This window comes from Medicago sativa, chromosome 7 (assembly GCF_051527215.1).
Source record: "Medicago sativa cultivar Bolivia chromosome 7, Bolivia_mono, whole genome shotgun sequence".
In the NCBI taxonomy this organism is placed as follows: Eukaryota; Viridiplantae; Streptophyta; class Magnoliopsida; order Fabales; family Fabaceae; genus Medicago; species Medicago sativa.
The window spans coordinates 16,267,927-16,289,525 of NC_140755.1; the positions used below are offsets into that span (position 1 = coordinate 16,267,927).

General features: G+C 33.9%; 1 protein-coding gene across 1 annotated transcript; it reads right to left on the reverse strand.

Annotated features, from left to right (window-relative positions):
• Positions 1–9,186: 9,186 nt before the first annotated feature.
• LOC146904618 (uncharacterized) lies at positions 9,187–11,747 on the reverse strand. The gene is made up of 5 exons (XM_085725277.1): positions 11,589–11,747; positions 11,433–11,494; positions 10,448–10,571; positions 9,907–9,974; positions 9,187–9,658 (listed from the first exon to the last, which is right to left on the reverse strand). Exons 1-5 carry the CDS (start codon positions 11,680–11,682, stop codon positions 9,377–9,379), a joined length of 630 nt encoding a protein of 209 aa, XP_085581403.1. The 5' UTR covers positions 11,683–11,747; the 3' UTR covers positions 9,187–9,376.
• Between the last annotated feature and the right edge of the window lie 9,852 nt (positions 11,748–21,599).

Here is a 21,599-nt window from a genome sequence, read left to right on the forward strand (position 1 = left end):
TACCCATAAGAGTACTAGTCCCTTTAGCCGTCGTTGATAACTCGATAGTACTCCAAATGGATGTGAAAATTGCCTCTTTTTATGGTGAACTAGAAGAAGAAATCTATATGAAACAACCTGAAAGTTTTGCGATTCATGGACAAGAAAACATGGTCTGTAAGTTAGATAATTATTTGTATGGTCTAAAATAAACTCCTGAGGAATGGCATGAAAAATTTGACATTCTAATGTTATCGAATGAGTATAAAGTGAATGAAAGTGACAAATAATATTTGCACGATCATATGTCTCTATAAAGACGACTTGCTCATATTTGATTTAAAGATTCGTGTTATGAATTATGTGAAATCATTGTTTATCAACAACATTGATAAGAAAGACCTAGACAAAGTTGAAGTAATTCTTGGTTTCAAGATTACTAGATCAGAAAAGAGAACTTTTTTGATAAATCTCACAAAGTTGAGAAGTTCTTAAGGAAATATTATTATTTCGCCGTAAACTTGCAATCATATATTATGATCCAAGTGTAAGAACACTTGAGATGGAGTTAAACAAATAAAATATGCGAGCATCATTGGCAGTCCTTAGGTAAGCCACTGAATGTATTAGACCCGACATTGCCGATGTCGTAAAACTCTTGTGCAAGTTTACTAGTAGACGGATGAGAAGCATTGCCATGCTATAGAAAGAGTCATGAGGTGCCTTAAGAAGATTATGACTCTAAGATTACTTCACTAGGAGTAACCTATTGTACTTAAATGGTACAAGATATAAAATAGAACATTTTCAGATGAATATTTAGCGACTAGTGTTTGCATATTGAGCATCACTAGAGGAGTTGTTTGTTAAAACAAATGATATTGACTCAGTCCACTATGGAATGAATCTGAGATGAGAACACTAGATAAAACTAGTGGAGAAACAAGTTGACAAGATGCTTGCTAGTTGAAATCCCTTAGTGGATAAAACCGTTTCCAGAAGTGTTAATTCATTGTGATAGTCTGCAGCTATTACAAAAATTGAGAATCGTTAGAGACGATTATTAAGGCACGAACACATAAAGAATTAGAGAGCTAGCTACTCTCAAAAGGAACGGTTAAAGTAGATCATGTAAGTACTGATAAAGAATTAGTTAATCCTTTGACGAAAGGAATTACTAGAAAGAAAGTCCTAAACACATCCAATAGGATGGGACTAATGCCCAAAGGTCACAAGTGATGGTAACCCGACCTACATGACTGGAGATCCCAAGAAATAGGTTCAATGGGTAATAACAAGTCACAAGTGATAGAACATGCTATGATAAAAGTAAGAAAGCATGATTCTTGCAGCGATAGAAGGATGAGATAATAGAAACTCTTAATGAGATCTATACTCTATTTGGAGTGGAGTACATAGCTACAGGAGTACTCTTGATAGACTCACCTATACGAATGTGGAACTAAGGGCCGGCTCCTATGGGATTCGGGGCAGAATACCTAGAGCGTTCGTTAAAACCGGGATACACGTGCAAGGCCACAAACGCACGGGCTTTTAGAATACACCTTATGAAAAGGTTTGTGTGTGGGTTCTATGTCTGAGATAGAGCTCAATGCTGTAAGCAACTCTTGTTAATCAGAATTTTACTCGCTATGCAAAGGTTCAAGTTGTAGGCGACACCTTTGTTTACTAGCAAATCTTATGGAGACGTTTTTGACGTTATTTCTGAAACCATTTTCTAAATTCAAGTGGGGGATTGTTGGAACATGTGTGGAAATTGAGTAAAAAAGACTAAACACAAATTCCCATGTTGGGTAGAACTAGTGTTGTGTGAATTGAAAAAAGTGGAAGTCCCACATCGGATGTAACACACACATTAGTAGTGTTTATATAGTGGGGGTGTACCTCTAATTAATGGGGGTACATAAGCACTAGAGAAAAAATATATATTGATATATATATTTTATTATTTGGAAATGATAAATTAAATAATTAATTTAATCATTATTAGAAAGTGCTTTCTTAGTCCCCAAGTTTTGCTAAAATATTTTGGTACATAATATAATATATTTTTGTACTAAAGTTAATATATTTTGGTACTCAATTAAGATATTTTTGTACTAGATCTAATATGTGAATTACTTAATGACAAAGTAATGTATTACTTGTTCCCAAAGTTTCTCACTTATTAGTTGTGAATTTTTTCTATAACTAGAGAGCTCACACAGTACATTCCACACACCAAAGAGTTTCATTGAGTTGTCGGGAACTCTTTCTCTCTTCTCCCTTTTTTGACTTGTGTTGACGAGTCTTTCATCTCTTCTCCCTCCTTCGACTTGTTTAACAAGTCCTTCTCCTTTTTCTACTCCTTTCTGTCCCTTCGGAATTAAGAGTGTTCTTAAGACCATAGTCCCTTCTTCGGTTTAATGTCCCTTCGGAATTAAGAGTGGTCTTAAGTTCATAGTCCCTTCGGAATATAGAGTACTATTAAGTTCATAGTATATAGAGTACTATTAAGTTCATAGTCCCTTCGATAATATATGTCCCTTCGGAATAAAGAGTACTTTTAAGATCATAGTCCTTATTTGGAATAAACAATGTCCCGTCGGAATCAAGAATGATCTTAACGGTATATAAAAATTATTCAATAATTTTATTTGAGGAGAAATGGTGGTAACACCATATTTGAGTGGTCGTAGTATCATATTGATACTTTGGAGAAATTAAGGTTAGAATGGTGGAAACACCATATTTGAGTGGTCTTAGCACCATAATAGAGTGGTAAAAATACCATATTAAAGTGGTTTCAGTATTAAAGAGTGGTCTTAGTACCATATTTGACGGTGTAATTCTCGAACGATTTTTCTACAGTGCAGTAGTTAATCGAACAGTTGTAGCTGGGCTTGTTTTATCCTGGAGGCGGCGTGGTTGATAGTCTACCTTGCACAACTTTGGGTAGTGCCACGAAACGTCTTAAAGAGAGCGACCTGGTCGTGACTCAACCTAGTAACAACTTCGGTAGATAATAGAATTTGGAAATCCAAATACAATAGTTTGGAAATCCAAAAACAACAAAGAGTGTTACTGAAGGAACTGCAAACTGATAAACCAGTTCCAACTCATCAATCCGAGGCAACGACTGAAGGGTTATGACTGCTCCAAGTTAGTTATGTTATACGGTTAAAGTGGTTATGATCTCATGTTCAAGACTTCAAGTCACACGTACGTGACTTATAGTGCACCCACATAGGTGTATATAAATCTTGTACTTGATGTATTCATTAATGAATTGATGCAATAACAAATTCTAGTTTCTCAATATTTCCTCTCCTATCATGGAGTCTGTTTAGATTATTCCCAACAAAATTCTTTTCCTATTATGTTTCCTCTCCTATCTTGCATTTGCATACCATTTGTTTCACTTAATTAATATGAAACGATTATATGTATATGGAAGAAATTAAATTGGTGCAACAATCTTTACAAGACTAAAACTAGTGACACTACTTTTTTCTATTAAAGTATCATCAATTGAGTGTTTATTCCATCTTAAATCTGCTGTTGTAATCTTTGAGTGGCAGTTGCATACTCAATTTCACCAGTTGCCACCCTAGCTCAATGCCATTGCCAAATTGTCAATATTGTTAGGTGGAACACTTTCATCCGAGTTTGAAACTAGGACTTTGCAATTGTTTGTGCGAGTTTCAAGAGGTACTTGCTACTTCGTTTGTAGACAAAAAAATAAAATAATAGAAGAATGTTATTTACCAAAACATGAATATACTTTAAGAATATGATTGTTTGTGTTGAGTATGGCTCATATATACACATAAGAGGGGCAAGGGGCGAAGAAGGAGCTGAGCTAGTGGAGCGTCACAAACCGTAATTCATCACAAACAATACTAAACGGCAGTACTATATACATTGGTTGTAACAGTGTAAACCCTAATTCATCACAGAATTCAAACGGAACTATAGTTGCTTTATAGTCGCAGAGGTAGGCACCATTGGTCGAACTGCGTTAACAAAGATCGATCGTGTCCATTATCTTTTACTTTCATTTACATTAATCTTCTTTTATTGGCTGTTGTTATTAAAAGATAAATGTGAGTCCACTGATAGTAAAGAGAGTCAACTGATTCACAATTAACAGCTGGAAGATTTTCTTGTTATTGTTATTGTTTTTTTTTATTTCACATTATGATGGAGATATTTTAGGGATTTGATAGGAACAGCAATTAACACAATGAAGGATTGCACGCTCCATCTTTCTCTATAAATCAGAATTGTAATTCCACATTTCAATTAAATGAGAACAATTTCCATTCACATATGTTTCTCTTCTTTGTATGAATTTTACTTCTTTTAACATGGTATCAAGAGCCTTCTTGATCTAAATCCTTGCTTCCGCTACCATGCCACCTCGTGCAATCCCCAATCCTCCCCTGGATCCCCTTTTGGATCAAACAAGCCCTTACTTTGTACATCCCAGCGATGGACCGTCATCTGTTGTCGTTACTCCGGTTCTCACCGGATCTAATTACCACTCTTGGGCCAGGTCGATGCGTCGTGCTCTTGGAGGAAAAATGAAGTTTGATTTCCTTGATGGAACTATAACCATGCCCGCTGATTCCTTCGATCCCATGTTTCGAGCTTGGAGTCGTTGCAATATGTTGATCCATTCCTGGCTGATGAACTCGGTTGACGAATCGATTGGTCAATCGATTGTTTTCATGGAGAACGCTGCTGATGTTTGGCTTGATTTAAAAGAACGATTTGGTCAAGGTGATCTTATACGCATTTCAGAACTTCAACAAGAAATTTACGGTCTGAAACAAAATTCCAGGTCTGTTACTGAATTTTTCTCTGAACTTAAAATTCTTTGGGAAGAATTAGAGATCTATATGCCTATTCCTGCTTGTAGTTGTCGTGTTCGCTGTTCTTGTGAGGCTATGCGAAACGCTCGCAATAATCACCATCTGCTTCATGCTATTCGTTTCCTTACCGGACTTAATGAGAATTTCTCTGTTGTTAAATCTCAAATTTTACTCATTGATCCTCTTCCTCCTATGAACAAAATTTTTTCCATGGTTCTTCAACATGAGAGACAAGGGAACTCTGCAGTTTCTGAGGATTCTAGGGTGCTTATCAATGCTGTTGACTCTAAGAAATCTAGTTTTAAGTTTGGGAAACCTGGAAATCATAGTTCTGGTTCCAAAACAAGGGTTTGTACCTTCTGTGGTCGTGATAATCACACTATTGAGACTTGTTATCACAAACATGGTTTGCCTCCTCACTTGCAACGTGGTAAATCCTCTACTGTTAATCATGCTGCAACTGATGGGAGTGATTATGGTGATGATTCATCTGCAACAATTGAGACAAAGGCAGGCCCCCCCTCTCTCACTCATGATCAATATGAGAAATTGATGAACCTAATTCAGAATTCTAGCATTAGTCAACCTTCAAATGTTACTTCCAATCAGGTTTGCTCTTCTAAATCAGCTGGTCCTTCATCATCTGATAAGAAAGGTATGGTTTTCACACTCTCTTCCTCATGTCATAACATTACTCTTGGCTCTTGGATCATAGATTCAGGAGCTAGTGATCACATATGCAGTTCACTTCATTGGTTTCATTCTTACAATGAAATCACTCCAATAAATATAAAATTACCAAATGGTCATCACACTATTGCTAAACATGTTGGGACAGTTATCTTTTCACCTGGTTTTTTAATTGAAAATGTTTTGTATGTTCCTGATTTTTCGTTGAATTTAATATCTGTCTCAAAACTATGTGAAGCATTAGGCTACATAGTATCTTTTAATAAATCTCATTGTTTCATACAGGAACAGGGTACTTTGAAGATGATTGGTTCAGCTGAAAAGATTGAAGCATTATATCATTTGATCATGCCAAATAATGATGCTTGTAGATCTAGTGTTAATACCACCTCTACTGTTTTACCAGATAGTGCCTTGTGGCATTTTAGGCTAGGTCACATCTCCCACAATCGAATGATGAGTTTATCCTCAGATTTTCCTTTTATTGTTGCTGATGTAAAGGCAGTTTGTGACATTTGTCACTTTGCTAAACATAGAAAGCAATCTTACAATCACAGTTTGAATAAAGCTTTGAAACCTTATGATTTAGTGCATTTTGATATATGGGGTCCTATTGCTATTAAATCTATCCATGGGCATTCTTATTTTCTTACTGCTGTTGATGATCATAGTAGATATACTTGGATTACCTTAATGAAACATAAAAGTGAGGCAAGACAACATGTCATCAATTTTATAAATCAAATTGAAAGACAACATGATTGTAAGCTGAAAATTATAAGAACTGATAATGGACCTGAATTTATAATGCCTCTCTTTTATGCTTCTAAAGGGATCATTCATCAAACTAGTTGTGTGGAATCTCCCCAACAAAATGGTCGGGTTGAGAGAAAACACCAACATATTTTGAATGTGGCAAGAGCTTTGTTATTCCAATCAAACTTGCCCAAATATTTTTGGTCTTATGCAGTAAGTCATGCAGTTTTCATCATAAACAGAGTGCCTACTCCTATACTTGAAAATAAATCTCCTTTTTTTCTGTTGCATGATACATTACCTGATATACATCTTTTAAAGGTTTTTGGTTCATTAGTTTATGCATCCACTTTACAATCACACAGGACTAAACTTGCTCATAGAGCGAGAAAATGTGTTTTCTTGGGTTACAAAAGCGGCACAAAGGGTGTTGTTCTTTTTGACATCAACAATAAAGAGATTCTAATATCTAGAAACATCACTCATCATGAACATGTATTCCCTTATCATAGTGACTCATCCTCTCCAACCTGGCATTATCATCCTTCTACCAATCCTGACTTACCAGTTTGTAATCCTACCATTAATAACCCTCCACAAAATACTACACAAAATAGCCACCATACCCCAAATGCAGCCACACCATCAATTGACTTCCCAAAAACTGATACTTTAAACGACATGGAAGACATTACATCAACTAACCCCACACCTTCAACTTCACATTCTGCACCAAATACTACTTCTGCACCATACACTAAACCCATTAGACACAAGAATGCACCTCATTATTTGGCTGATTATGTGTGTGATAATGTTTCATCTCATTCAGCTGCTTCAACCATCTCAGGTACACCTTATCCTATCTCTTCCTTTCATTCTTTTTCTTTTTTGTCTCCTTCACACAAGGCTTTTAGTTTGTCTATCACACACTGCTCTGAGCCTCAAACCTATGAGGAAGCTAGCAAATTTGAATGTTGGCAACTTGCTATGAAATCTGAATTAGAAGCTCTGAATAAAAATGGCACTTGGATTATTGTTGACTTGCCGTTACATGTCAAACCAATTGGTAGTAAATGGGTATATAAAGTGAAACACAAAGCTGATGGTTCTATAGAAAGATATAAAGCTCGACTTGTAGCTAAAGGCTACAATCAAATAGAGGGATTAGATTTTTTTGACACTTTTTCCCCAGTAGCTAAATTAACTACAGTCAGGACCTTACTTGCCTTAGCTTCTATTCACAATTGGCACCTCCACCAATTAGATGTGAATAATGCTTTTTTACACGGTGATCTACAAGAAGATGTTTATATGGTGATACCTGAAGGTGTTTCTCATTCTAAGCCAAACCAAGTGTGCAAACTTTTGAAAAGCCTATATGGTCTTAAACAAGCTAGTAGAAAGTGGTATGAAAAATTAACCTCTTTGCTTGTTAAGGAAGGATATAGACAGTCTAGTTCTGATTATTCTTTGTTTACCCTTGCCAATGGTACTGATTTCACTGCTGTGTTAGTATATGTAGATGATATGATTCTTGCAGGCACTTCATTGACAGAATTTTCAAGAATCAAAACAATTCTTGATGACAATTTCAAGATAAAAGACTTGGGTCAATTAAAATATTTCCTTGGTTTGGAAGTGGCCCGTTCAAAAGCTGGTATCTCGATTTCACAAAGGAAGTACTGCTTAGATTTGTTGAAAGATTCCGGATTTTTAGGATCCAAACCTGCTCCTACACCTCTTGACACCTCAATCAAGCTACATCAAGATTCTGGTAAGCCTTTTGAAGATGTTTCATCATATAGGAGATTAATTGGGAAGCTTCTCTACTTGAATACAACACGTCCTGACATAACCTTTGCTACACAACAATTGAGTCAATTTCTACATGCTCCTACCATGACACACTATCATGCTGCATGTAGAGTGATCAGGTACCTTAAGCATAACCCAGGCAGAGGTTTATTTTTTTCCAAAGATTCTGAATTGCAAGTTCTAGGGTACTCAGATGAATATTGGGCTGGCTGTATAGATTCAAGGCGTTCAATCTCCGGTTATTGTTTCTTCTTGGGATCATCTCTTATTTCTTGGCGTGCAAAGAAACAACAGACTGTATCCAGATCATCATCAGAAGCTGAATATAGAGCACTTTCAACAGCCACATGTGAACTACAATGGCTTCTTTACTTACTCAAGGATTTTCAGATCACTTGCACTAGACCGCCAGTGCTCTATTGTGACAACCAGAGTGCACTACACATTGCTTCTAACCCAGTTTTTCATGAAAGAACCAAACATCTGGATATTGATTGTCATCTAGTTAGAGAAAAGGTTCAGAAGGGAATACTTCGTTTACTCCCAATTTCTTCATCAGAGCAAATAGCAGATTTCCTTACCAAAGCTCTTGCAACTCCAAAGTTCACCTCTTTCATTTCCAAGCTTGGGATGATAGACATTTATCATGCTCCAGCTTGTAGGAGGCTATTAAAAGATAAATGTGAGTCCACTGATAGTAAAGAGAGTCAACTGATTCACAATTAACAGCTGGAAGATTTTCTTGTTATTGTTATTGTTTTTTTTTTATTTCACATTATGATGGAGATATTTTAGGGATTTGATAGGAACAGCAATTAACACAATGAAGGATTGCACGCTCCATCTTTCTCTATAAATCAGAATTGTAATTCCACATTTCAATTAAATGAGAACAATTTCCATTCACATATGTTTCTCTTCTTTGTATGAATTTTACTTCTTTTAACAGTTGTTCTAACAATTTGACTTTTAAAAAAAAAATATCTGAAATTTCAAAGTCATATTTCACCCATTTGTAATAAAGATGCTTTCAAGGTATAAATAAAATATAGTTAATAAACAATACTGAAAATGCAAGCAGTCTACATATCTCTCTTTTTAACATTTGGAAACAAACAAACAAACTTTTTGGCACATGAAAAAAGAAACTACTATAATATATAGCTAACCTATACTATATTATATATCTAAGTGATTACTATAAGCTGCTAACAACTTAGTACAAAATTGAATGTGAACATGAAATATATTATACACTATGGATTATTAGGTTGGTGGTTATTGATGGGTGGCCTATGGGATGGCTTTCCCTTATGACTATAGTCTTTATACATGAGACTTCCAATCTCTTTTGCAGCATCAATACTTTGAGCTTCTTCAGAAATTTGTATAGACCTTGTTGATCTCTCTGGGCTACCCTTAATTGGCACAACATCACAATTTTGTGAACACTTTGTGTTTGTGTTGGTGAGGCTATTCCTTGGAATTGCAAACTTGGTGACTTTCAAATATGCCTTTGCCTTCATTGTCATATGCTTCTGTTTAATTGAATATTAATATGGTTAGAAATATATAATATTTCATTAGTTTCATAATACAAGTCATTTTAGTAAAAGTAAATAATACACAAATTAATGAAGACTGATTTGAAAATGAACAAATTTTGCAGGGACTAAAATAAAATACCGAAAATCAAAAGTAAAAAAGTTTTATACTCGTAAAGACTAAAAACAGAAAATTATATAGTGCAAGGACCAAATGCATATTTAAACCGATGATAAATTACCTGCGCATCGTTCGTTTGTACTTGGAATAAGCTTCTAAATGACTTCCTCAGACCATCATTCTCATTACCTGTGGAATGGAAGCAACATAGTACAAAGAGTGATACATAAGTTTCTTTCATAATATAAGATTTTAATTATTATATTATATAAAGAATACGCATGTTAAGGTAAATTATGTTTTAATTCAGATTTTTTCCTTCACAATATACTAGAATATTAATGGACCTTTTCATAAGCTAGAAAATTAATCTTCAAAGTATATTATATACTTGTGATGTACAAAAATGTTTAATTTCTATTCCTACACTGATGAAGCTATAGCTAGCTAGGAGATTCACTCACAAATGATTTTTTTCACTCAGTTATGTTTTGGAAGGTGGTGCCTTGGTCCATGATAATCATCAGTGAAATCTACAGAACCAAAATCCATTTTCAGCTTTCTTGTTGGTTTACTTTTCTTCTCTTTACTACAACATTTTACAATTTTATAATTGGACCCCTCCCTTTCAAAGTCACATATTCCATCACAATAAGTTGCACCTGAAATCTTTGAAGTCTCTCTTTTTCCATTCTTAGAATCATCACTTGTTTCTTCATGATGCATTATGGTTCCTAATCCTAGCTTCCTCACATGAAAAAATCCAGTGATTCTCTGAAAAGGTACCTGATCATAGATACAATCATCAAAACATGAAACTTGGTATAACATATTTTTTTTACTAAGAAAAATTAATATTATTGCAAACTACAAACACATATGAAACTTGTTATATCATGTATGTCCATGAGGTTTACTATTGGGACATGACTAGGCAACATATAAATATACTCTCTCTCAGTGGCGGAGCCAGGATTATTGTAAAGTCTGGGCAAAAAAATTTGCAACACATTTATAGGAGTTTACATAAGAAATTGCAAGCAAATAATAAAAAAATATAAAAAAATTGCCCAATTTATAGGGGTTTATATAAGAAATTCATCGGGATTTATATAAGAAATTGCAAAAAATTTGGGCCGGACCCCGTGCGGGTGCCCGTGGTCGCCGGGCCATAGAACCGCCCTTGTACTCTCTAATTTTATTTTATTTTTTATTTTACATTGACCAGGAAGTAGTGTGACCAACACATACTCAAATAAACACATATATTTTTTATCGAAATAAAAATAAAAACACGAGTTTGAAGACCTAGAATCAAATCTGGGATCCCACATAAAATATTTTCACAGTCAAACAACTACAGTGTAATGTGGACTTCTGATTTTATTTATAAGCAAACATTAATTATTTCATATTTTTAAGAAAATTATTTAATCTTATTTAATTTTCTCAAAGTAAGAAATTACACTCTAAATTGTCCATCGTACAAACTTGTTTCATAAGAATAAAAAAATTATTGGAAAATAAACCCTAAATTAATCAAAAGATACTTTAGAAATAACAGCACTATATTTAGTAGATTCTTATATATTTAATATGACAAAATATGAATTTTTTGTTGCATATGTTCAAGACCTGAAGAATTACCTTTGGAGATGATATGACTATAATTTCAGCAACTTCGAGCTTGTTTTTGTTCCATTCTTGACCTGCAGTTACAGTTGTGGTAATTAATCAGATCATGCAATCTTTATTTTGATATATTGGAAACCAAAATAATTAAATAAACAACATTTTTTTTACCTGAAACAACTCTTGCTAATGAGTCCCTTTGGAAAGTAAGGACCAAGAGACCTCCTAGTAAAAGGCTTGATAGCAATATGAAGATGAACTTCATCTCAGTGTTTCTTTTTCTTATATGAATGTATTTTCTTTTGTTTAATTAACAACTGAAAGAGAGAAAATGTTAACTAGCAAAATATGAGTTTTATAGAGGGGTTCAAAGTCCAAAATCAAGTCAAAGCTAACTAGGGTTCCGACACCTTTTCTACTGATTATAATTATATTATTCCTTGGAAGGTTAAATACTTAGGACAGTACAAAATTATACAGATGATTAAATTACTATTATGTATGTACTATCTTTTTTCAATTTTTGGGTTTTTAAGAAAGAAAAATGATATTTGAACAACCATTTTGTGATAATTTTTATTGTAATTTTCTTTCTTATATTCACATTGTATTTTTACTTTCTTTTTTAATTTCTTTGATTTGTGTCAATACTTGCATTTCTTTGTATATTTTTTTTGATGGTGGCCGGGGTTCGAACCCTGGACCTTTGCATATTTTTATGCATCGTCCATACCAATTGAGCTAAGCTCACGAGGACATTTCTTTGTATATTTTAATTGTCCCATAAATTGTCTCAAAAAGTGGTTGTTCAAATACCACTATTTAAGAAAATCTCCTCTTATTATAATTTATAAGTGATTTTTTTATTAAGTTTCAAATATACATTTACCTTTTATTCGTCCATTCACTTCTCTTTTTATTGTTTCGTTGAAAATTGATATCCTATTCAAGAATCGACTAATCCAATAGATCAACCTCACATCCACTAGTAAAGCCCAATTGAAATCAAACTCGGGGTAAAACTATATATATGAGTTGGCCTGTCACATGAGTTATTGACATCGAACCCGAGACAAGAGATGAGCATATTCAAAGTCACAAGTCTATACAACCAGATCAACCCTTATTTATTTGTTAATGTAAGAATACAAATTAAGTTATTTACCCTTGAATTGTTTCTACCCCCACTTTAAGTTCTTTCTACCTACTAACACAAAGCAGCCGCCGCTCTCCTTCGTCCTCTCCTTTTTTTTTTGTTCAAATTGCTTCGGCGAGATGTAGATTCGGCTGCGGTGGTGCGATGAGTACCTTTGTCCTCCGCACCACCTTTTAGTCGTCAGATCTGCCGGCGGTTCCGCTTGTTTTCATCTTTTCCGGCAGTCTGGCATGTGGGTTTCTATAACGCGTTGGTGTGTGGTTCGACCACCGTCGCGTCTGTTCTGATCGGCGGACACTTTGTTTGTCGTGGCTTGTTTCTGTTGGTGTCGAAAACCCAAACAGGGGTAGTCCTCACAACCGTCGGCGCGCCCTCGTGGTTTGCCCTAAAGTTTTCTCCTGATCGTTTTCGAAAGGAAGTTGTTGTTGGTTTCATGATTCTGATCTTTGAAGGTGTGTTATCGATTCGAGGTAGGCATTTCGATGTTTTGACTCTCTGATCATTATCCAAGTCTGTTGAGATCTGTAGGTGTCAAGATTAAGGTTTGCCTCCTCCGAACAATTGCCGCCTTAATATCCGTATCGATTTTAATGATTGATTTCGGACTGTTTTAAAATCCTCATCATTCTATATGTCTTATGTTGGACTCATGGGCTCGAAAGAGTCGTGTAGAGCTTGTTGTTGTTTTTGCAAGGAGTTGATGGATCTTGAATTGTTTCTATGTTGGCAGACGATTCATACACCAGGCTAAGAACCGCCGTTCACTTTGTTTGATTGGACTGTGAGGCTCAAAAGGGTCGTTTAACTTGCTGCCATTATTGCAGGGAGCTGATGGTACATGAACCACCTCCGTGTTGACTGAGGGTTCAATCACCGCATCAAAGACTTTTAATTAGTTTTAGGATTAATTAGATGTTGATACACTTGCGTGTTGTTTTTATTTTTTAATCAACCGTTTGGGATCGACTTACACTCTTGTGTGGTTTTACTGGGTTAGGTTTATGTCCCCTAGTTTTTATGTATTTTTTTTTTCCTTTTTTTTAATAAAATTTATGCGCATTTGACAAAGATTAGAGTAGGGTATCAACTTAGTTGGAAGCCTCTCTGTCTGATGTCATTTTGTTCTGGCCTTATAAAAAAAAGTGTAAGAATATAATAATTTGAATATAATTAAAAACAATTTTTTTATATAAAGAGGGTCAAACCCAAAGGAAAATAGCTACAATTTTATCAAATAGGGAGTAAAATTTCCAACACAATAAGCAAACAAACAATAAATGCAAAATTTGAGCTGGACAAAGCTCATAAAGTATCAAGGAAGGACCTCATCCACAACCCATATTTGTTAACATCCCCACAATTGTTTACTTCACGATAAGCAGTGGCGGAGCCAGGAAAATTATAGAGCCTGGGTAAAATTTTTATCGTAAAATATGGCGTGTTAAGAACGTTAAAATATGGCTTTACACAAAATATTATAAATTTTCGACAAATTGATTATGAATTTTCAAAGTGTCAAAAACTCAAAAAACAAAACAACGGAAATCTCGGCCTATAAATCAAATTTTGAGCTCAATATTTGCAGAGACATCTATAAAAATACATAAAAAGATCTGTAAAGTTTCATAGCATTTCGAAGTCGTTTCAATTTATTTTGATTTTTCAACCAAAACGTGCAAAATTGAAATTTTGTTCCGATTAAGCGTATACTCACAGGTCAAATTTAGTTTTCTAATTTTGCAGGCATGACTAGAAGATGATAAGAACCTTCACAATGAAATTTTGTAGTTTTTAAACGAGATACAAATTAATTATAAATTGTTTAAGAAATTCATAATTATGGGGAATAAAAATTCATATTTAATTTGTCCCTGGTCGAAAAAATTTAATTTTTTGTGTAAAGCTATATTTTAACGTGCTAAACATGTATGAAAAAAATCATGAAAAAATTCAACATCTATGTCACATTTTTATACTACGCGTGTATTATAGGATAAAAAATAAGAAAAAACTCGAATTACAATACTAGAATATATGTTTTTTATTTTGTATGGTCAATTTGAACAATTAACCATTCAAAATAAGAGAGTTGAACCTACCAATAGTGCGCTAAATAAAATTAGGAGATAAATAAATGTCCTTTCCGAGATCTCTTTGCGTGTGAGAATTTTCAGATTTAGCCCAAATTTTTTTTTTTTTTTTTTAAGTAGGAAAAGGGTTATTAGGCTGGACTTGGTACAAAGAGAATAGCAGCTGAGCCCGGGCTAGTGCCCAGGCTAGCTGGGGTTGTCACCGCCCCTGACGATAAGAATGACAAACACATTTCAATTCATCTCCATAGTAACCGAATAATGTGTTGCCCCAAACGACATGCCACAACACTCCCACAAGATCTATATTCTAACATGTTAACAACAAGGTTCAAATCTATATGAAATTCCAGTCGAGTGAATCCACGAGAACAAGCCAATGCCAATCCCTCAAAAACTCCTCATAGCTCGGCCACATACGTGCTACAACAGAGGCCGACCTAACATATCTAAAGCAAAATTTGAAGTGACACCATTTTAAAATTAAAAACAACAAAATTAGAAATCTTTTAAGTCTATTTAATTTTTATAATATTAAACAAAACAAATGTTCAAATGCATTCACACGATTGATTGACTTTTTTAATAAATGAATTAGTTCCAAAATTTATACAATGTGACCTAAAATAATTAACTGTTAACTAAATTAAAAATTAAATTTGAGGCCTAAGACTTGGCAGCTCCGTTGGGGACAATACTTGGGTGCCATTAATAGCACCGTGCCATTAAATCCTGGCCATTGATGGCACCCAACACACACATCACACACGCACTTGGGGCAATGTGTGGCCCTGATCTAATGGCATGGTGCCATTAATGGCACCAAAGTGTCACCCCTCCGTTGGGCCGTCCTTGATTACAGACTCCAACAAATTTAGAAAAACTACAAAGAATTCTGCTCTTTACCCAAACGGTTCTGCTCATTCCCAAAGTAAAAGTTCAAAATGTCCCTACGCAACTTAAGTTGCGCTAGTGTATTATGAGCAATAAAACAGAAATACACTAGCGCATGTTAAGTTGCGCTGCGCAACTTAAGTTGCGTTAGTGTATTCTGAGCTCAAGTTAAGTTGCGCTAGTGTATTCTGAGCTCAAGTTAAGTTGCGCTAGTGTATTCTGAACAGAAATACAATAGCGCATGTTAAGTTGCGCTAGTGTATTCTGAGCTCATGTTAAGTTGTGCTAGTGTATCACCACAACTTAACATAAGCTCAGAATACACTAGTGCAACTTAAGTTGCGTAGGGGCATTTTGGACTTTTACTTTGGGAATGAGCAGAACCGTTTGGGTAAAGAGCAGAATTCAACTACAAATTCATTAACCATTTGAATCTCTAAGAAGGTCGCACCATTTGAATTCACCCTAACCCAACCTACCTCTGGCGGCCACCAACAGAAGTGAAGCAAGTGATTTAGCAAAAATAAATTCGATTAAAGAGGTGCAATTGGAACATGTCAATTTTGAGATACACTCCATACTAGCTGTGGACAATTTTAATCATGCAATGTAGGCGTTTCTGACTTTGAATCTGGAGATTAATTAAACATTTTTTCCTTGATTTTTCAAAACTCAAATTCCTTCAAAAAAAAAAAAAACTCAAATGTAGAGTTTGTTAGAAGGTAAACAAATGGGGTAGTTCATGTGTTAGCAATGGTAACACTATTTATATATTCAATACCATAAAACGTATAAGACCAAAAATTATTTAATACTATAAAAATTTGTCGTGTATTGTTCTGCTTTTTATAGTGTTGTTTTATCTTGTGTTGTTCAGTCATATACATGTTGTTTAGCAGATCACTCATACTCTCTTTACTCATACTCTCTTTTAATGTCTTTTGATTATAAAAAAACAAAGTTATACAAACAGAGCAGCGTTAAGCTTAACACTTTATAGGTAGAAATTAAACAATGATTTTTATGATAGAAACCAAACCATGCCTCCAAATTAAAATCATTGACTCAATGAGAAAATAGCTGGTTGTTTAATTGTGTATGGTTACACGTTGAATATATTGGACCACCGTCGTTGCTCCTTGGAAAGATGATTTACTTCTGACAAAATATTGTCATATATATGGTGCCCTAAAAAACAAAGGAAGACAAAATGGTCTATTCAGGTAAAGGTTTAATTTTGTCAGATTTATTTAATTAATTAGTTAGTGAGATAAGACGAAATCAGTGTTCTTCCCGTAGATTCCAATTCCAAATGAAATGAATCTCCTCCTCACTACAACAGTATATTTTACTCTAACAATATATGCTAGTGTATATATATATCATGGTGTAGTTTACCAATAATGCCAATATATATCATGGTGAGTATAATTTGATGTTTAGTCTGCTTCCATTCATGAAATATTGCTGACTTGATAATAATGCCAATATAATTCTTTATGTATTTTTTCTCACTAGAATATTGACATTTCATTTTTTGAAGGAAGAATATTGACAATTAGTAGGTAGGTTTTTCTGAATGACTCAAACTCTAATTTAAATGCTTTAATAATATTAGAAGTGATAGAGAACCGGAGAACAAGGAGTGGCATGTGGAGAAAGTTCCTTAATTGATAGTAGGAGATTTTGTTTTTCCTTTATGGAAAAATAGATTAAACCAAGTATAAAGGAGCATCTAAAATCGGGGCCGAAGTTTGAATCCCTAATTTTAATATAAAGAAGGATATGATCAATGTTGTTAAAATCGCGTGTCAATACATACAATCGTCCAATTTTACATAAAGTGTGAATTTTGTGTTAAATCGATGGTAAAATCGGTTTTAACTGAATTAAAATTCAACTTTATTTTAAGTGATTAACTTCTGGAAAAAATTGGGAAAATCTAATTAGTTTATTTCGATTTTACCTGATTTTGAACAACTTAACTTTGTTTTAACTTTTAACTAGATCTCTCTTTTCTATAGTTTTTTTTATAGTTATTTTGGATGATTATATGATTTAGTGGGATAATTTATGTTGTTTTATACAAGTTTATGAGCTTGACACTTCATCATGATGATTTGGTCTATTTTTGTTTTATAATTAAAGTTAAAATTTTAAATTATTGATGTATTTATAATATTACATAAGTATATATGTCATTTATATAATAATCTTAACATCATTTTAGAACGAGGTAAACTCGTCGGAGTTTACAAGTCTATAAGAAAAAAACACATTTATTCATACCAATAAATGTTGTAGAACATAAATTTTATATTGTTTGGATGAAGATGTTATGTCTGATCGCTTATGAATCTTGGGTTATTGACTCAATTTTGCTCACTCTATCTCCTTTGCAAGTAGAATTGGAGTCCTTGTTCTGCTTCATGGAAGGAGTGGGAGTAGTTCCTTGTTCAACCTCATATATGGATCATTTCATCAAAAGTCTTCTTGGTGGTACATGTTGAATATGGTATCAGAGTCGGGTTAAGGTTCAATGTGGGAATTTAACCCAGACCCACATTAGGCATTAGGATGGTTGTTGAATATGATTTTGAAGTTGTTTGTAGTTTGTTATTTGTCCCACGTTGTTCAGGTTCCTGAGCCGTTGAGCGTATATACATGTTTGAGTACCGTCATCCTTTAAACTAACTTTTGAGATGAGATTCAAGCACATTTAACATTACAAACATATGGTGTGAGAGTCTCACACTTGAGGGGGGGAATCAACTATGAATAGGTGCAATGGTCAATATATAAGAGAGGTGTCAATTCCTTTTCGATGGAGATGTGCAGCGGTGAAGGTAACACTATTTTTACGTGGGGGCCAAATATAAAGAAAAAAGTAAACACTAATATACGAAACTTAATTAATTTTACTCATATTTAATGAAACTGCAACAAAAAAAAAATAAAGCTAACAATAGTTTTTTTTTTTTGAAGAAGCTAAACTAACCCACTCAAATTGGCACCGAAAGGAATCGAACTTGAGACCTCGAGGAGGAGCATACTCCCAGGTCTCAAGTCAATACCACCAGGCCAACCCAAGTGGGTTTAAAGCTAACAATAGTTATTTATAAAAGTTAAGCTCTAAGGAGTTTTTAGAAGTCAAATTTATCCATAATTGACATTATACTAAATAGATTATCAATATTTTTATAATATCATCTCTATTTTAACCAACAAATAATATCTGGGATAGCTACATATATATCTAAGTTAAATATTCAAGATTTCTTTTTCTTTTGGAGTAGCCAATACTATCCCATATGGTTGTGAAGCCCTTCGCCCTTGGAGATGTGATGTCTATATTTCTTATAGCCTTGAATCATTAACTCATTGTTGCTCTCAACCCTCCCTAGATCACTATCCAAATATGTGTATGTTTAAATTGACGAAATTATGATGATGCATTATATTATAAAATCTTCGAAAGTTTAACTATTGTGAAATTTTTTATTGCTCACTATATTATGTCAAACTTACCGTCTGTATAAACACACACTTTTACCGGAAAAATTGATGAATTTTGAGGAGTCAAGCACATAGGTGTAGTAAATATTCCTCAGGAGACATGAGAGTATCAAACTAAGAGATTCTGAAAAACGAGCAATTGATTCTATGCTTAGAATTGCGAACCATATGAACAAGTTGATTAAACTATACTTTAAACTTGTGTTGTAGTACGTGCTTATATGAACACGAGGCGTAGCCTCCAATTTCATGCTAGTGCTCTCTTTTTGAGAAAGGTGTGCCTCGCATCACATAAAACCAAGTCGGTTTCGTTTCTCAGTTTTTCCACCGTCATGGTCTTTCCTTTTTTTTTTTAAACAAAGGTATTATCTGCGTAACTTTGGGTCGAAATAACTGAGCTCTATTTAAGAGATTGACTTCTTCGAAGAGTTGAACCCTATACCAAATAGTTATGAGATTCAAGTATCTACGTGTTATGTTGATTTCACCTCTTTTTTTAAGTATATGTTTAGTATTACAATATATTTATCGTATGCACAATAAACTACCATGTTTTTGTAAAAGCTACACAGATTATGTTGAGAGACTAATTCAATTCGGTTTGTTAGTTAAAGTTATAAGTAGTTATAACATTCAGATTTTTTGTTTAGGTGAACTTTCAAATTTACTAGCTAGCTTTGTGTTTTTGTGAGTGATATCCATTATGAGATTTAGCACACATGCACACATGCAAATGCCACCAAAACCGTGTTTAGAAGCACTAAATATATAACGGCTTATACAAGAAGTTCCCCAATTTAGATGCTTAAATGGGTCAGGTTTTTGTATGTAGTACTTAATAAATACTAGACATCTCAAATTCATGCCATCAAAAAATTTATTGAATGAGCTTCATCAATGATTATAAAAAAAACATTACATTTCAACAAAACTTATTTATTTTAATACAATTTATTGAGTGGAGTCTGCGAAAAAGTGACAAAAGAGTGTGATTCAATAGTCATCACTCCGTGAGCACCAGAATTTTTACTTCACAATTAGGATGTCTATTTAGTTGAGTGTTTTCAAGAATAGATTCCTTTCGAGAATAGTTGGTGCAAATAAGTAAATTTGTTTTTAAATTGTGAGAATGAGTCAAAATAGTTTCTCACTTTTGAAAATTGGCAAATATATTCACAAAATAGTAACACATATGTTAAAATATTTAATTTTCTCACTACCAAAAAAAATATTTAATTTTCTATTAACTTTTAGAGTTGTCCCAAAATAGTTATACATATATCATTTTTCAAGCTTTTATCGTTAGAGACTATGAAGTGTCTTGAAATTAAGGCAATTATGTTTTCCACCCTATGCGTTTCTCGGGCACCCTGTTTTTTATTTCCCGAAATATCATTTGTTCATATTCTATAATTCGAACTCCTGCAGATGGATTTTTCGATTATCCAATCTGAAACATCTTGAAACTCATAAATGGCTGTGTAATTGATATCAAAGTCTTTGCTGATCATCGTACAATTCCCACAAAAACTAAAAAGCAATTTCAGGGATTGTATGAATAGTCAGCAGTGACCATGATATCATAAACCATTCAAAACTAAAAAAAAATAAAGAAAATAAAGAAAATTTTAGAATGGATGAGAAGTGAAGAATGAATGAAAGTATTGAAGGATGCAAGGTTATTTATAGTCATCAAATGTTGCTAGATCGTAACTACAATTAAAGGAAACATGTTTAACATTTAAAACTCTATTAATAAACCACAAATCGTCCAAACCTTTGATGCAACACCACCGTCCACGGCTTGGATAATAAAATCTAAAAGCTTCAGAGAAGAATTATGATTATATAATTTGAACCGTCCCAGACTGTGTCTATGCTTGAGGTTTAGAAGGTTTTGCATGGTGCATAACACAAGAAAAAACTAAATAACATAATTCAACAACGTAAAACAACATAATAAGATTAGTGATGATGAAAGGGAAGGCGTTCCAAAAATATGTTTTGAACTCGATCTTGTTGCCTAATGGTCGGATTAGGCAGGTGTACCAAATCGTTTACCAAGTAATAAAGTGAGAAGTAGAGTATCGTATCCACATGAATTGTCGTTTCGTCATACAATTCGAGTTACTGATTTGAGAACAAAATAATAAATAAAGTGTTGGAACAAAATGTGTTTAACAATGAACCTTGAGAGTTTTGATGATAACAAGGTATTAAAAATTGTCAATTGGACTAGCTAATATTTGTTCAAGTGTACAGGACCATAGACAAAATTTTGACATCATATATAGGTTCTGAAGAACAAAAGAGAGCTTAGAATTCAACAAAAAGGAAGCTTAAAGCATCTGAAGAGAAAGTGCTCCTGAAGACAAAAGTGCTCCTGAAGACAAGAGTGCTCCTGATGACGTCATCAGAAGCAAGTTCATCAGAAGCAACCTCATCAGAAGCTGAAACTCACCAGAAGCTAAAGTTCAATCAGATAGAAGAATTAAAGCTTCAAAATCTGTTTAATGGATTCGAAAG

Bases quoted from the DNA above. Each gene is read 5' to 3' on its own strand.
- LOC146904618 (XM_085725277.1), bottom strand. From the start codon at position 11,682: ATGAAGTTCATCTTCATATTGCTATCAAGCCTTTTACTAGGAGGTCTC. The intron at 11,495-11,588 runs GTAAAAAAAATG...CTGTAACTGCAG, and splicing joins ATTAGCAAGAGTTGTTTCAG to GTCAAGAATGGAACAAAAAC. The intron at 9,659-9,906 runs GTAATTTATCAT...TCAATTAAACAG, and splicing joins TACAAACGAACGATGCGCAG to AAGCATATGACAATGAAGGC.